Raw genomic sequence first — 17,117 nt, 5'->3', positions numbered from 1 at the left:
TCATTGAATAATTGAAGTTTGATTTGTAAAAGTTTATTAAAGTTGTAAAAGTTTTGTTAAAGTTGTTACAGTTGTTTTATACTTATAAGTTTTACAAAGTTTTTAAATTGTTGCATATTTTTGACATTTTTACATAAACGTTTGAATTGAATTTAGGCAGTCTGGTACAGTGTCAAACTTTTGGGGCAACAGTCATCAAGGTCCCAAAATGCAGCTCTCCACATTCAAGCAAAGTGATCATTTATAAACCTTCTCACATCTGGTTCCTCCATTAGACAGGTAGTCAGCAATACAGGCTGACATAGTACAGGCCCATTCTTTTTAAATCTCCACAATATTTTTCAATGAAAAAATATAACTAAAATGCCTTCTATCATAATAAGTTACTCAGTACCAATAAAAATATCTTTTCCACTCTAAATCGCACTATAAAGTCACTGTTCACCTCTGAAACACAGAGGTGCTGCTTTAGCTGACAGTTTCCAATTTCCAAAATGGTGGCTCAGTGCACTCCGCCCATTCCACATCGCGTAAAACCACCTTTTCCAGGACGATATGCAGCTCTTGTGGTAAGCGATGAAAATTAGACTTTTTGGGCGGTACGTCAACCAATTTAATGCCCGTAGTGTGTTGTGTTACAGGTAAATATTTAATTTCATCTACCTAGAACTTAAACTACCAATTAGTTAAAAATGAAACTATAAGCTAAGTTAATGAAATACTTAAATTTTAATTAACTAAATGAATAAAACAAGGTTATACAGGGATAGCAGTGCAGGTGGTGTACCACAACTGCAGCATGTGGGAGTTTGTGGAGAGCATCGCGATTCCAGACAACCACGTCTGCACAAGTGCCTGCATCTCGAGGAACTTCAGCTCAGAGTTGTTGAGCTCGAGTCCGAAGTGCAGACATTGCAGGGCATCATGGAGCGGGAGAGTTATCTGGACTCTGATCTAGGAGGCAGTTACACCTTTTAGGTTAGGTAGTGGTCAGGGATGGGAGGCTGTGACTGCGACTTAGACAGGTTAGGTGTGGCGGGGGAGGGGGGGGTGGCGGAGTGAAAAGGAATGTTGTAGTGGTAGCGGACAGTACAGTCAGGGGCATAGATACTGTTTTCTGCAGCTGTGATCGGGAGATCCAAAGGCTGTATTTACTGCCTGGTGCCAGGGTTACGGATATCTCCTCGTGGCTGGAGAAGAATTTGGAGTGGGAGGGGGAGGATCCAGTTGTCATGGTCCAAGTAGGAACCAGAGATATGAGGTTCTGTTGAGGAGCTCATGTCCAAATTAAAATGCAGAACCTTAAAGGTAATGATCCTTGGATTGTTACCTGAGCCATGCGCAAATTGGCAAAGGGATAAGCAGATGAGTTAAATGCGTGGCTCAACGACTGGTGTGGGAGGAAGGCATTTCGATTCATGGGGCACTGGCACCAGTACTGGGGAAAGTGGGAGCTGTTCTGTTGGACTGTAGATAGGGCTTTAAACTAAAAAGGGGGGTGGGGTCAGGTATGGGGAAATTTAGAAATCGAAGGGGAAAAGTGAAGGCAATGAAGCAGTGCAGCGATTTGGGTAAAGATAAGCAGAGTGCGACAGGAAGGGGCAGATAGTTTAACGGTAATAGTGAATCAGTGAATGCATGAAGCATTCATAGAATGATAGAAATTTACACCACGGAAGGAGGCCATTTTGGCCCATTGTGTCCGCGCCAGCCAACCAAGAGCTATCCAGCCTAATCCCACTTTCCTGCTCTTGGTCAATAGCCCTGTAGGTTACAACACTTCAAGTGCACATCCAAGTATTTATTAAATGTGGTGAGGGTTTCTGCCTCTACCACCCTTTCAGGCAGTGAGTTCCAGACCCCCACCACCCTCTGGGTGAAGAAATTTCCCCTCGTATCTCCTCTATATCTCCCCCAGTTACTTTAAATCTATGCCCCCTGGTTATTGACCCCTCTGCCAAGGGAAACAGGTTCTTCCTATCCACTCTATCCAGGCCCCTCATAATTTTATACACCTCAATAAGGTCTCCTCTCAGCCTCCACTAGTCCAAAGAAAACAGACATAGCATCTCCAATCTTTCCTCATAGCCAAAATTCTCCAGACCGGGCAAGATTCTTCTAAATCTCCTCTGCACCCTTGCCAGTGCAATCAAATCCTTCCTATAATGTGGTGACCAGAACTGTACACAGTACTCCAGCTGCAGCATAACCAATGTTTTATGCAGTTCAAGCACAACATCCTTGCTCTTGTATTCCATGCCTCGACTAATAAAGGCAAGCATTCCGTATGCCTTCTTAACCACCTTATCTACCTGGCCAGCTACCTTCAGGGATCTGTGGATCTGCACTCCAAGGTCCCTTTGTTCCTCTACAGTTTTCAGTGTTCTACCATTTAATGTGTATTCCCTTGCCTTGTTAGACCTCCCCAAATCCATTACCTCACACTTCTCCGGATTGAATTCCATTTGCCACTGTTCTGCCCACCTGACCAATTCATTGATATCTTCCTGCAGTCCACAGCTTTCTTCATTATCAACCACACGGGCTATTTTAGTGTCATCTGCAAACTTCTTAATCATACCCCCAAACATTCAAGTCCCACAAGTCATTGATATATCCCACAAAAAGCAAGGGACCCAGCACTGAGCCCTGCAGAACCTCACTGGATACAGCCTTCCAGTTACAAAAACACCCATCAACCATTACCCTTTGCTTCCTGCCTTTGAGCCAATTTTGGATCCAACTTGGCACTTTGCCCTGGATTCCGTGGGCTTTTACATTCATGATCAGTCTGCCATGTGGGGCCGTATCAAAAGCTTTGCTAAAATCCATATACATCATACGCTCTGCCCTTATCGACCCTCCTGGTTACCTCCTTGAAAAATTCAATCATGTTAGTCAGACACGATCCTTCCTTAACAAATCCATGCTGACTGTCCTTGATTAATTCATGTCTTTCCAAATGAAGATTTATCCTGTCCCTCAGGATTTTTTCCAATAATTTTCCCACCATAGTTTAGACTGACTGGCCTATAATTCCTAGGTCTATCCCTTTCTCCCTTTTTAAACAAAGGTACAACATTTTCAGTCCTCCAGTATCACACCTGTTGCCAGAGAGGACTGGAAAATGATGGTCAGAGCCTCTGCTATTTCCTCTTTTGCTTCTTAACAGTTTGGGATACATTTCATCTGGGCCCGGGGATTTATCCACTTTCAAAGCTGCTAAGCCCCTTAATACTTCCTCTCTCTCTCTGTTTATCTCGTCTAATATTTCACACTTCCTCACTGCAAAGTCTGAATCGCCCCTCTCTTTTGTGAAAACAGATACAAAGTATTCATTAAGAATCATTCCCACGTCTTCTGCCTCCGCACACAGATTTCCTTTATGGTCTCTAATAGGCCCCACTCTTTCTCTAGTTCATAACAAGATAGCCAGCTCAATGGCACAAATAGAGATAGGCTTTGATCTAATAGCCATTACAGAGACATGGTTGCAACATAACCAAGGTTGGGAACTAACTAGTCCAGGGTACTTGACATTTTGAAAAGTCAGGCAGAATGGAAACTGGGGGGGTGGGGGGAAAGTGTGGGGAGCTCTGATAATAAAGGATAACACAAGGGCCGTAAGTGAGAAAGGATCTTGGCTCGGAAGATCATGAAGTAGAATCAGTATGGGTGGGGATAAGAAATAACAAGGAACAGAAAAAACTGGTGGGAGTAGTTTATAGGTCCCACAAACAGCAGCCATACCATCGGATAGAGTATTAATCTACAAAGAAGATGAGCTTGTAACAAAGGTAATACAATAATCATAGGGGATTTTAATCTTCATATAAACTGGGCAAATCAAATTGGCAAAGGTAGTCTGGAAGATAGGTTCATGGAATGCATTAGAAACAGTTTCATAAGAAACAGCAAGTCGTGGAACCAACCAGGGAACAGGATATTTTTAGCTCTGGAACTCCCTTCCTAAACCTCTCCACCTCTCTCCTCCTTTAAGATGCTCCTTAAAACCTTTTTAACAAGCTTTTGATCATCTGCCTTAATTTCTTCTTTTGTGGCTGGGGGTCAATTTATCTGTTTTGTCTTGTAACACCGTTGTGAAGCACCTTGGGACGTTTTACTATGTTAAAGGTGCTATATAAATAAAAGTTATTATTATTTTGTATTGTGTAATGAGACAGGGTTAATTAGTAATCTCACAGTAAAGGATCCTCTGGGGAAGAGTGATCATAATATGATAAGAATTTTACTCTCAAACTCAACGTGAAATTCCAAATCCAAAACTAGAGTCTTAAACTTAAATAAAGCCGATTACATAGGTACAGGGGCGAGTTGGCTAAGACAGATTGGGAAATTATATTAAAAGGTAAGGTGGTGGATAAGCATGTGCAAACATTTAAAGAAATATTCCAAAATTCTCAACTAATATATATTCCATTGAGAAAGAAAAACTCCACGAGAAAAGTGATCCATCCATGGCTAACTAAAGAAATTAAGGATAGTATTAAATTAAGAGGTTTGTAATGTTGCAAAGAACATTAGTAAGCCTGAGGATTGAGAGAGCTTCAGAAACCAGCAAAGGAGGACCAAAAAACTGATGAGGGAGAAATAGAATAAGAATAAACTAGCAAGAAATATAAAAACAGATTGTAAGAGTTTCTACAAGTATGCAAAAAGGAAGAGAGGAGCAAAAATAAACATTGCTCCCTTAGAGGATGAGGCAGGAAAATTATGAGGAAGGAGGAAATGGCAGTGAATTTAAACAAATGTTTTGCATCTGTCTTCACAGCAGAAGACACAAAAAGCATACCAAAAATAGTGGGGAACCAAGGGGCTAATAAGAGTGTGGAATTTAAAGTAATTAATATCAATAGAGAAAAAGTACTTGAGAAACTAATGGGACTAAAAACCGACAAATCCCCTGGACCTGACGGCCTACATCCTAGGGTTCTAAAAGAGGTGGCTGCAGACAGTGCATGCATTGGTTGTGATCTTCCAAAATTCCCCAGATTCTACAACAATCCCAGCAGATTGGAAGGTAGCAACTTTAAGCCCACTATTCAAGAGAGGGAGAGAGAAAACAGGGAACTACAGGCCAGTTAGCCTGGCATTGGTTGTGAGGAAAATGCTAGAATCCATTATTAAGGAATGGTAACAGGGTACTTAGAAAATCATATGATTAGGCAGAGTCAACATGGTTTCATGAAAGATTAAATCATGTTTAACAAAGTTATTTGAGTTTTTTGAGGCTGTAACTAGCAGGGTAGATAAAAGGAAACCAGTCATGTAGTATATTTGGATTTCCAAAAGGCATTTGATAAGGTGCCACATAAGGTGCTATGCAAGATAAGGACTCATGGGGTTGGGGTAATATATTGGCATGGATAGATGATTGGTTAACGGACAGAAAACAGAGCATAAGGACTCATGGGGTTGGGGTAATATATTGGCATGGATAGATGATTGGTTAACGGACAGAAAACAGAGTCGGGATAAATCGGTCATTTTCCCGTTGGCAATCTGTAACTAGTGGGGTGCCGCAAGGATCAGTGCTTGGGCCTCAGCTATTTACAATCTATATTAATGACTTGGATGAAGGGAAATGTATCAAGTTTGCTGACGATACAAAGCTAGGTGCGAAAGTAAGCTGTGAGGAGGACACAAAGCTCATGCAAAGATATATAGATAGATTATGTGAATGGGCAATAAAGTGGCAGATGGAGTATAATGTGGGGAAATGTGAGGTTATTCAATCTGGTAGGAAGAATAGAAAAACAGAGTATTTTAAAATGGTGAGAAACTATTAAATGTTGTTCAGAGATTTAGGTGTCCTCGTACAAGAAACAGAGTTAGCATGCAGGTACAGCAAGCAATTAGGAAGGCAAATGGCATGTTGGCGTTTATTGCAAGGTGGTTGGAACATAAGAGTAAGGAAGTCTTACTACAATTACAGGGCTTTGGTGAAAACACACCTGGAGTACTGTGCCCAGTTTTGGTCTCATTATCAGAGAATGGACATACTTGCCTTAGAGGCGGTGCAAAAAAGGTTCACTAGATTGATCCCTGGGATGAGACGGTTGTATTATGAGGAGAGATCGAGTAGATTGGGCCTATATTCTCCGGAGTTTAGAAGAATGAGAGGTGATCTCATTGAAACATACAGAATTCTGAGGGGAATTAACAGGATAGATGCTGAGAAGTTGTTTCCCCTGCCTGGAAAGTCGAGAACAAAGGGACATAGTCTCAGGATAAGCGGTCGGCCATTTAAGACAGGGATGAGGAGGAATTTCTTCACTCAGAGGATTGTGAATCTTTGGGATTCTCTACCCCAAAGGGCTGTGGATGCTGAGTCGTTAAGTACATTCAAGGCCGAGATAGAGATGGGGAATCAAGGGATATGGGGATAGTGCGGAAAGTGTTGAGGTCGAAGATCAGCCCTGATCTTATTGAATGGTGGAGCAGGCTTGAAGGGCCGTATGGCCTCCTCCTGCTCCCAATTCTTATATTCTACTGGCTTGGATCAATGTGTAGTACATACAGTAAAATAAGGAAAGATACTTCCCTTCCACTCCTGTTTAATCTAATTTCCTCTCCCTTAACTACACTGATCAAAACATGCTTACTTTTCGCTGCCAATGCTCGTCTGTAATTTTCTATTTGAAGGTGTCAAAAAAAGAGACTACATTCTCTTGCCCCATTTTTCCCCCCCCATTTGAAGCATCAATTCTAAATTTCCGAAACCGCATCAAACCAAACTATACCTTAACACTGTGTTAATACATCACTGAAAACGTTTCTGGGTCTGTTTTTTTTAAAAAAAAACATGCTGCTGAGGTTGGTTGGACAAATATACTTCTCATTTGGGTAGGTGATTGACAAACATTTCTATGCCCGCTGCATTTTACACATGAATTTCTGTGGCAAACTGGCAACCAAATGTTCAAAATCTTTGAAGTATTTATATTACGTGCAAATTTATATCCTGCAGATACCACACTATAACTTTCTATTACTTTACAAGTTACACACACACGCATACATGTGTACGTACACTGCAAGTAAAGAGACGTAGAAATTGGTGGGCAGTGTCATTTCTGCTTCACCATAATACTGCGAATGACGCAGTTAGTTCACCAGTGAGTTGTGCCATGTTAGTGAAAGGGTAGTTAGTATTGTAAATTAGTGATGAATTTCACATTCAGTATACATTTTTGTATGTAATGCATCAGCACACTTATATATAAATTAAACTGCAGTCTAAAGCATTGTATTTAAATCCAGTGATTATGCACATTGTTTTACCTCCTAGTTTAGCCAAGTATCATTTCACTAGTACAGGTTGAACCTCCCTATCCAGAACTCCCTTATCCGGAACCACCCCTTGTCCAGAACCATTCTTGGCCACTGATGGCGCATGCACAAAACTCCGAATGAACAAATTAAAGTCCTTCCTCGCTGCCGACTCCCGCAATCGCTGGTCTGACCCTGCGATCCACCGCACCCTCCATGATCTCTCTGCCACACACCCAGCACCAAGCCAGCCAGCTCAGATATCTCCTTGCTCAGTACCTGTACCATCCAATTTAATGTGACCACCCCTTGTCCGGAAAAATCCCTTATCCAGACAGGCCAGGTCCCGAGAGTTCTGGATAAGGGAGGTTCAACCTGCAGTTTTCATTCTGCACTTGAGGAGTAACTTTTTAAACATTGTATGTATTCTGAAAAAATAAATTGGGATGGCAACATGGACAGAATGATTCAGTATGCATGGAAGGTCACCGCCATGGTCATGAAGAAATTAGAATTATGGTAATGAGAATGTTTACTCACTTGGTGCATTTGTAGGCATTTTCACCATCCAACTGTTCAGGCTTTACAAACTGCTCCAGAGCTTTTGTGATGTTTGGTGCAGTCTATAAAATATTTCATATTTTTCACATAATTACAAGACAAAAAAAGTTTTCAACTGGAAACTCTTGCAAAAAAAAAAACATTTTAGAATACTTCTAAATAAAACACATACATAACGCATTAATCATTTTGGATATCATAGCTGCTCTTTCAAGCATTAAACTGAAAATTAAATTGCATAAAAATTCATGTTCAAAATAAAGGTCAATTACTGCACACCAGTAACTAAACTGGCCAGTAATCCAAACAGTTATAATATTGAAAGCAGTGTAAACAAGATCAAAACTTGGCTTTGGCATCTAACCAGCAACACAAACTCATGTCTTTTGATCAGACACTAACATTTACAGGGTATTCATTGCGAAAAGTACGTATTGCCTCCCTACCCATCTCGTGTCAGATTTACGGCGTTATATTGTACAAGCTTTAAGCATCCAGACTTTTCATAACAGATAACATGGGGTAGAGAATTCCAAATGATTCACTCAGATGATGAATCTTTAGAACTCTCTACCCCAGAGGGTTGTGGAGGCTCAGTCGTTGAGTATATTTAAGACAGAGATCGATAGATTTTTGAATATTAAGGGAATCAAAGGTTATGGGGATAGTGCAGGAAAGTGGAGTTGAGGTAGAAGATCAGCAATGATCTTATTACAACAGTAACTACACTCCAAAACTACTTCATTGCCTGTAAAGCGCTTTGAGATGTCCGGTGGTCGTGAAAGGCGCTATATAAATGTAAGTCTTTCTTTTTTATTGAATGGCAGAGCAGGCTCCAGGGGATGAATGGCCTACTCTTGCTCCTATTTCTTATGTTCTTGTGTAACAAATTATGAATCAGCATTTTTCTAATTTTGACTGAAACAAAAGATGACCTGTGACATCTGATTTGCAAACTTTTACCGGCCAGTGTGCTTACAATGTGTTTTGTCTGATTTTTAATTCTGGCATATGTTTAAATTCCTTGCTATTTCTCTATAATATCTGATATTGTATTTTAGAATAATTATGCCATTATTGCATGCCAAGATAGAATAATTCGGCCCTTCGTGCCTGCGCTGGCTCTGTAAAACAGCTATCCAACTAGTCCCACTCCACTGCTCTGCAAATTTTTCCTTTCCATCTCTGGTTCATCTCCTCTGCAAGGCCTCGACATCCTTCCTAAAATGTGGTGCCCAGAATTGGGCAAATACTGCAGCTGAGCCCTAACCAGTTATAATAAAGGTTCAGCATTAACTCCCTTGCTTTGTACTCTATGTCTCTATTTATAAAGCCAAGGATCCGGCATGCTTTTTTAGATATGATTTCTTCGACATGAGCCTGCGAATATTGTGACCTGTCTAAGCAACTGACTGAAGACCCAGGGAATACCTTCATAAAGTCTAGTGCATAGTTTACAACATAATCAGAGCAACTGTTAAGTCTGAGCAGTGTCACCACTGCAAGGGAAGAGCTCGAAGAGAAATTGCACTTCTGGATCATGAAGAACAAGGCCCAATCACGGGAAATGCTGTACAAATGTAGAAAAGAAATGGTATCTTAAAAGCGCAAATCGTAGCAGCTAGCAAAGAATAATGTATACCAATACCTTTATTTCCAGAGCAATGTCCAAGTATGGGTCATATGTGTCAGAAACTCCTTTGCAGTTTAAACATTTTACTAAAATAGGAAAAACAGAGTTAGTAAAATGCTCTGCAAGACAATATATAAATCCATATACAAGCGCGATAAAATGTTCAACAATTTAAATTTCAATACTAAAGACCTTCAACGCAGTCCAGTAAATATCTAACTTTTCAATGATCGGTTATTTTGTTGCCCAGCAAGCAAAAAGCATAGTTCTTCATTTACTTATGCATCGATTTTCCTAAAATCATTACATACATATAAAACCACTTTGATCTTCAAACAAATGCAACATACCTCTCGACCTTAAGTACCCTCCAAAAATTTGATATACCATTGTGGTGGCCTGAGTTTGTCTATCCAATCTACAGAAGTATCAGAAACAACATTCAGTACATTTTTCACAATAAAATCAATCTTCGGTTAACCTTGAAATGAATCACCTCTTGAGTTCAAGGCAGGGCACATTGGTACTCGTACTCATGATTTTGCACAGCATGAGCTTCCAATCTTCACTGGGCCATCAGAAGGCAACACCAAACAGAGGCGGCGCTCTTCCGAGGGGTGAAGTGTGTGAAAGTAAGAGTGGAAGAAAGCAATTGGGAATGTCCAACTTCAGTCATTCTCTTGTGCTTTGAACTTGCACTCTGGCAACATCACCAACAGGGAGGGTCCTGTATATTCCAAACTGACTGCATAGGAAAACAACTACAGAACGGTCTGCAAGGCCACAGAATGACCTGCCGTGAAGGACACCCGATTCAAAGATCTTGCATGGTGCTACACAAATTGATGTCTTAGTGAAATAAAACTCTGCCAAGTATTTTAATCTACGTAAATCTACAAAAAAACTCATACTTTCTCCTTTACTAATTGTGAAGGTGATCTTCAATGTCTTTGCTGTTTGTTTGTATCTTTAAGTTAGCATTATGAAACTATGGCCGTTTGATACATTTTACCGTGCAGGCGTATTTTACATTATGCAGCATATGCACTCAATCTTAGCAGAGACATTAATGCTCATTGAAAGTATTAAAAAAGCAACAGTGCTTCTAAATATCTTGAAATTTTCATTTACACTTGTACTCACTTGTTGCTTCCATTTAGGCATGCTTTCTGGAGAGCATCAACAGTGTAACGCAGGAATTCATGTGCATCTTCTTGGTTTCCAAATCGAAAATGTTTCGCTATTCCTAAAAGAATGAAAATTTAAATAATGGAATTGACTAGTATGCAAGTCCAGAATATTTTGAAAAATTAAATTTTTAGTACAAATGAGCTTGAGCGTTTGTTGTAATGGCAAATGTTTCTCCCACAAGTTTGGGAGGGAACAAATAGGAGGAAGGGATACTGTGACATGTGCTGAATTGGTTGACCGTAGACATGGCAGCCATGGGCACAACTGTCCTCAATGGTCTGGAGTAGCAAGGGAAGTGGAGGAAAGAAATCAGTGAGGATTTCGAGTCCTGATTGCTATGCCAATGACCCCTGCCGAAATATGACCGAAGACAGGATCAAGCTTAGGTGGGACGCCCGTGTCTAACAGCCTTTGCACAGGAGCACATTGGTCACAAATCTGAAATACCTGGGGGGGGGGGGGGGGGGGTGCGTGGGGGTTAGTTACCAGTCCATGGAGTTATTCCCCATTTGGAAAGAGATAGCCTTCCCCAGTGGCTCAGTTAGTAACAGAATGGAGCTACCATATAGGCCGTAGGTTTCATTTCTTGCGCATTTCCTACATTACAACAGTGACCATACTTCAAAAGTACTGTAAAGCACTTTGGGACCTCCCAGTCATGAAAGGCGCTATATAAATGCCAAGTCTTTTTTTTCACTGGGGGGGTCAGTGGGGACACTACAAGTCAGTATATCGGGCTCGAGGAACAGAAATCAGTCAAACATTCCACTTCTCATTGCCATCCTATGGCACTAACTGAAGTGCTTAGAAATGTGTGACTCCAGGACTGGGATTGACGGCGAAGTTTGCCATAATCAAATAACCTTGCTGTCCACGCTTGCAAATGAACATATTCCTCAAGGAAAAAATAAATCTCACATGTACAGAATCATATCAATTGCCTCAGAGTATCGAATCAAAATCAATACCCCGATCACCAATCGTATTAAGATTTTAGACAACTTTCAATTTTCTACAATTCAGCATTAAAACAAAAACAGCAAAATTAAAAGTTTCCATAATAATAAAATCAATTACAAAAAAAGAGTGGAAGAGTCTTCATATATAAAAACAACCCATAACCAGTCATAGGTAATCTTCAAATAGAGGGCTCATTTATGACTTGAGTACAAGCTATTGTATACCATATGGGTCTTTGTGGACTGTAAAAACTATAACCAGTGGAGCAGATCACAATATAACAAATCAAATATTCAATATTACATTTCACACTGATTGCAATTAATGTCACAATTAGTCACAATAACGGCTTAATACCTGAACTGAGTTAACACAAACCCCACAGAAGTACAAATATTGCACAAACTTTACTGCATAATGACAATTAATGGCAATTTGGATATCAACAAGTAAATACAGCATCAGCCAACTAGGGAGGACATTTCTTGAAATTAACCTTCTGCATAAAATCAAACCAATATTTTTGCAAATTTATTACTTTTTTTTCTAGTATAGGTAACAACCAAATATCAATTTTCAAGTGCATGTTCAGATATATATCCTATCTATTAAACCTCATCATCATAAATTGTGGAGGCATATGATCTTCTGCAAGTACAAAGTATGATTTAGCAATTTCAAAACCTATATAAACTGACAGTTTATACAACATTCTATCTTGTTAATATCAATGTAAAACACTTCTCTGTGTAAATATCAACTACCAAAGAGCTGTCTGTCAAACTGGATCAGTCAAAGGTAAGCTGGTATATTTAAGTTATTGAAAACTGCTATTACAGAATTGTCTGGGCAGTTCATTCAACATTTCCATTTAGTGGATGAAGAGTGTTAACCTTTTGTCTTCCTTTCCTGTAGCTCACTCACCAATTTGCAAAACATCCTTGTGTTGCTTCGCACTCCTACAAGCCCATGTACAACTCTATGTCAACTAGCAATTTGCAGACCACTGGCATCATACACAATTAATGTCCAATGTAAAGTGCCGAAACATCAGGACAACTGCACTAACCATAATGCCATGAATACAGCTGAATCTACCTAGACAGAGGTGACTTCATCGTTTAAATGGACACCAATATGCAAACACAGTCTATTTCAGGTGCCTGCCCACAGAGGGACCGTTTCCAGCCAACAGTAAATAAATTTGAAGCACCCGCCAGCTACCAGAATTCCACGAATATATAAAAATGTCTTAAGATTTAAAGCGACAGATTTTCACTTCATCACAATGGTATCTAGAGAAGATCCTTACAGTCCAAATCTAATATAGCCACCATGGTAGTCAAGCATAGCTTCAGTTTGCATGAGTTTACTAACAATAAAGTACATAAACTTTAAAAAAAAAAAGAAAACATGCATTTGACGGGGGGGGTAAGAGAGAGAGAGAGAGAGAGACAGAGGGGGGGGGGAGGGGGAGAGAGGAGAGAAGAGAGAGACGGACGGGGGAGAGAAGAGGGGGGGGGAGAGAAGAGAGCGAGGACAGGGGGGGAGCGAGGAGAGAGAGAGAGAGAGAGAGAGAGAGAGAGCGCGCGAGGAGAGAGAGAGCGCGCGAGGAGAGAGAGAGAGAGAGAGAGAGAGAGAGAGCGAGGACAGAGAGAGAGCGAGAGCGAGGACAGAGAGAGAGCGAGAGCGAGGACAGAGAGAGAGCGAGAGCGAGGACAGAGAGAGAGCGAGAGAGCGAGGACAGAGAGAGAGAGAGAGAGCGAGGACAGAGAGAGAGAGAGAGCGAGGACAGAGAGAGAGAGAGAGCGAGGACAGAGAGAGAGAGAGAGCGAGGACAGAGAGAGAGAGAGAGAGCGAGGACAGAGAGAGAGAGAGAGAGCGAGGACAGAGAGAGAGAGAGAGAGAGCGAGGACAGAGAGAGAGAGAGAGAGAGAGCGAGGACAGAGAGAGAGAGAGAGAGAGAGCGAGGACAGAGAGAGAGAGAGAGAGAGAGCGAGGACAGAGAGAGAGAGAGAGAGAGAGCGAGGACAGAGAGAGAGAGAGAGAGAGAGCGAGGACAGAGAGAGAGAGAGAGAGAGAGCGAGGACAGAGAGAGAGAGAGAGAGAGAGCGAGGACAGAGAGAGAGAGAGAGAGAGAGCGAGGACAGAGAGAGAGAGAGAGAGAGAGCGAGCGAGGACAGAGAGAGAGAGAGAGAGAGAGCGAGCGAGGACAGAGAGAGAGCGAGCGAGGACAGAGAGAGAGCGAGCGAGGACAGAGAGAGAGCGAGCGAGGACAGAGAGAGAGCGAGCGAGGACAGAGAGAGAGCGAGCGAGGACAGAGAGAGAGCGAGCGAGGACAGAGAGAGAGCGAGCGAGGACAGAGAGAGAGCGAGCGAGGACAGAGAGAGAGCGAGCGAGGACAGAGAGAGAGCGAGCGAGGACAGAGAGAGAGCGAGCGAGGACAGAGAGGAGAGCGAGCGAGGACAGAGAGAGAGCGAGCGAGGACAGAGAGAGAGCGAGCGAGGACAGAGAGAGAGCGAGCGAGGACAGAGAGAGAGCGAGCGAGGACAGAGAGAGAGCGAGCGAGGACAGAGAGAGAGCGAGCGAGGACAGAGAGAGAGCGAGCGAGGACAGAGAGAGAGCGAGCGAGGACAGAGAGAGAGCGAGCGAGGACAGAGAGAGAGCGAGCGAGGACAGAGAGAGAGCGAGCGAGGACAGAGAGAGAGCGAGCGAGGACAGAGAGAGAGCGAGCGAGGACAGAGAGAGAGCGAGCGAGGACAGAGAGAGAGCGAGCGAGGACAGAGAGAGAGCGAGCGAGGACAGAGAGAGAGCGAGCGAGGACAGAGAGAGAGCGAGCGAGGACAGAGAGAGAGCGAGCGAGGACAGAGAGAGAGCGAGCGAGGACAGAGAGAGAGCGAGCGAGGACAGAGAGAGAGCGAGCGAGGACAGAGAGAGAGCGAGCGAGGACAGAGAGAGAGCGAGCGAGGACAGAGAGAGAGCGAGCGAGGACAGAGAGAGAGCGAGCGAGGACAGAGAGAGAGCGAGCGAGGACAGAGAGAGAGCGAGCGAGGACAGAGAGAGAGCGAGCGAGGACAGAGAGAGAGCGAGCGAGGACAGAGAGAGAGCGAGCGAGGACAGAGAGAGAGCGAGCGAGGACAGAGAGAGAGCGAGCGAGGACAGAGAGAGAGCGAGCGAGGACAGAGAGAGAGCGAGCGAGGACAGAGAGAGAGCGAGCGAGGACAGAGAGAGAGCGAGCGAGGACAGAGAGAGAGCGAGCGAGGACAGAGAGAGAGCGAGCGAGGACAGAGAGAGAGCGAGCGAGGACAGAGAGAGAGCGAGCGAGGACAGAGAGAGAGCGAGCGAGGACAGAGAGAGAGCGAGCGAGGACAGAGAGAGAGCGAGCGAGGACAGAGAGAGAGCGAGCGAGGACAGAGAGAGAGCGAGCGAGGACAGAGAGAGAGCGAGCGAGGACAGAGAGAGAGCGAGCGAGGACAGAGAGAGAGCGAGCGAGGACAGAGAGAGAGCGAGCGAGGACAGAGAGAGAGCGAGCGAGGACAGAGAGAGAGCGAGCGAGGACAGAGAGAGAGCGAGCGAGGACAGAGAGAGAGCGAGCGAGGACAGAGAGAGAGCGAGCGAGGACAGAGAGAGAGCGAGCGAGGACAGAGAGAGAGCGAGCGAGGACAGAGAGAGAGCGAGCGAGGACAGAGAGAGAGCGAGCGAGGACAGAGAGAGAGCGAGCGAGGACAGAGAGAGAGCGAGCGAGGACAGAGAGAGAGCGAGCGAGGACAGAGAGAGAGCGAGCGAGGACAGAGAGAGAGCGAGCGAGGACAGAGAGAGAGCGAGCGAGGACAGAGAGAGAGCGAGCGAGGACAGAGAGAGAGCGAGCGAGGACAGAGAGAGAGCGAGCGAGGACAGAGAGAGAGCGAGCGAGGGACAGAGAGAGAGCGAGCGAGGACAGAGAGAGAGCGAGCGAGGACAGAGAGAGAGCGAGCGAGGACAGAGAGAGAGCGAGCGAGGACAGAGAGAGAGCGAGCGAGGACAGAGAGAGAGCGAGCGAGGACAGAGAGAGAGCGAGCGAGGACAGAGAGAGAGCGAGCGAGGACAGAGAGAGAGCGAGCGAGGACAGAGAGAGAGCGAGCGAGGACAGAGAGAGAGCGAGCGAGGACAGAGAGAGAGCGAGCGAGGACAGAGAGAGAGCGAGCGAGGACAGAGAGAGAGCGAGCGAGGACAGAGAGAGAGCGAGCGAGGACAGAGAGAGAGCGAGCGAGGACAGAGAGAGAGCGAGCGAGGACAGAGAGAGAGCGAGCGAGGACAGAGAGAGAGCGAGCGAGGACAGAGAGAGAGAGAGAGCGAGGACAGAGAGAGAGAGAGAGCGAGGACAGAGAGAGAGAGAGCGAGGACAGAGAGAGAGAGAGCGAGGACAGAGAGAGAAGAGCGAGGACAGAGAGAGAGAGCGAGGACAGAGAGAGAGAGCGAGGACAGAGAGAGAGAGCGAGGACAGAGAGAGAGAGAGCGAGGACAGAGAGAGAGAGCGAGGACAGAGAGAGAGAGCGAGGACAGAGAGAGAGAGCGAGGACAGAGAGAGAGAGCGAGGACAGAGAGAGAGAGCGAGGACAGAGAGAGAGCAGCGAGGACAGAGAGAGAGAGCGAGGACAGAGAGAGAGCGCGAGGACAGAGAGAGAGCGCGAGGACAGAGAGAGAGCGCGAGGACAGAGAGAGAGCGCGAGGACAGAGAGAGAGCGCGAGGACAGAGAGAGAGCGCGAGGACAGAGAGAGAGCGCGAGGACAGAGAGAGAGCGCGAGGACAGAGAGAGAGCGCGAGGACAGAGAGAGAGCGCGAGGACAGAGAGAGAGCGCGAGGACAGAGAGAGAGCGCGAGGACAGAGAGAGAGCGCGAGGACAGAGAGAGAGCCGAGGACAGAGAGAGAGCGCGAGGACAGAGAGAGAGCGCGAGGACAGAGAGAGAGCGCGAGGACAGAGAGAGAGCGCGAGGACAGAGAGAGAGCGCGAGGACAGAGAGAGAGCGCGAGGACAGAGAGAGAGCGCGAGGACAGAGAGAGAGCGAGCGAGGACAGAGAGAGAGCGCGAGGACAGAGAGAGAGCGCGAGGACAGAGAGAGAGCGCGAGGACAGAGAGAGAGCGCGAGGACAGAGAGAGAGCGCGAGGACAGAGAGAGAGCGCGAGGACAGAGAGAGAGCGCGAGGACAGAGAGAGAGCGCGAGGACAGAGAGAGAGCGCGAGGACAGAGAGAGAGCGCGAGGACAGAGAGAGAGCGCGAGGACAGAGAGAGAGCGAGAGGACAGAGAGAGAGAGCGAGGACAGAGAGAGAGAGCGAGGACAGAGAGAGAGAGCGAGGACAGAGAGAGAGAGCGAGGACAGAGAGAGAGAGCGAGGACAGAGAGAGAGAGCGAGGACAGAGAGAGAGAGCGAGGACAGAGAGAGAGAGCGAGGACAGAGAGAGAGAGCGAGGACAGAGAGAGAGAGAGCGAGGACAGAG

At 44.9% G+C, this 17,117-nt stretch overlaps 1 protein-coding gene across 6 annotated transcripts in view; it reads right to left on the bottom strand.

Moving 5' to 3' along the window:
* Positions 1–17,117, bottom strand: part of usp42 (ubiquitin specific peptidase 42) — a 94,286-nt gene that overhangs the window by 46,078 nt on the left and 31,091 nt on the right. For all 6 annotated transcript variants that reach the window (XR_011596805.1, XR_011596802.1, XR_011596804.1 and 3 more), the window contains 4 exons: positions 10,631–10,733; positions 9,838–9,905; positions 9,503–9,573; positions 7,834–7,916 (listed from right to left, as the gene is read on the bottom strand). Coding sequence is in view for 1 of the 6 variants with exons in the window: in XM_070900781.1 (XP_070756882.1) it covers positions 7,834–7,916; positions 9,503–9,573; positions 9,838–9,905; positions 10,631–10,733 (325 nt within the window). In the remaining 5 variants the exon portion in view is untranslated. The remainder of the gene's footprint in view (positions 1–7,833; positions 7,917–9,502; positions 9,574–9,837; positions 9,906–10,630; positions 10,734–17,117) is intronic.

This window comes from Pristiophorus japonicus, chromosome 15 (genome assembly GCF_044704955.1).
Source record: "Pristiophorus japonicus isolate sPriJap1 chromosome 15, sPriJap1.hap1, whole genome shotgun sequence".
In the NCBI taxonomy this organism is placed as follows: Eukaryota; Metazoa; Chordata; class Chondrichthyes; family Pristiophoridae; genus Pristiophorus; species Pristiophorus japonicus.
The sequence above is the reverse complement of the archived record's forward strand: the minus strand, read 5'-3'. Positions and strand labels throughout refer to the sequence as shown.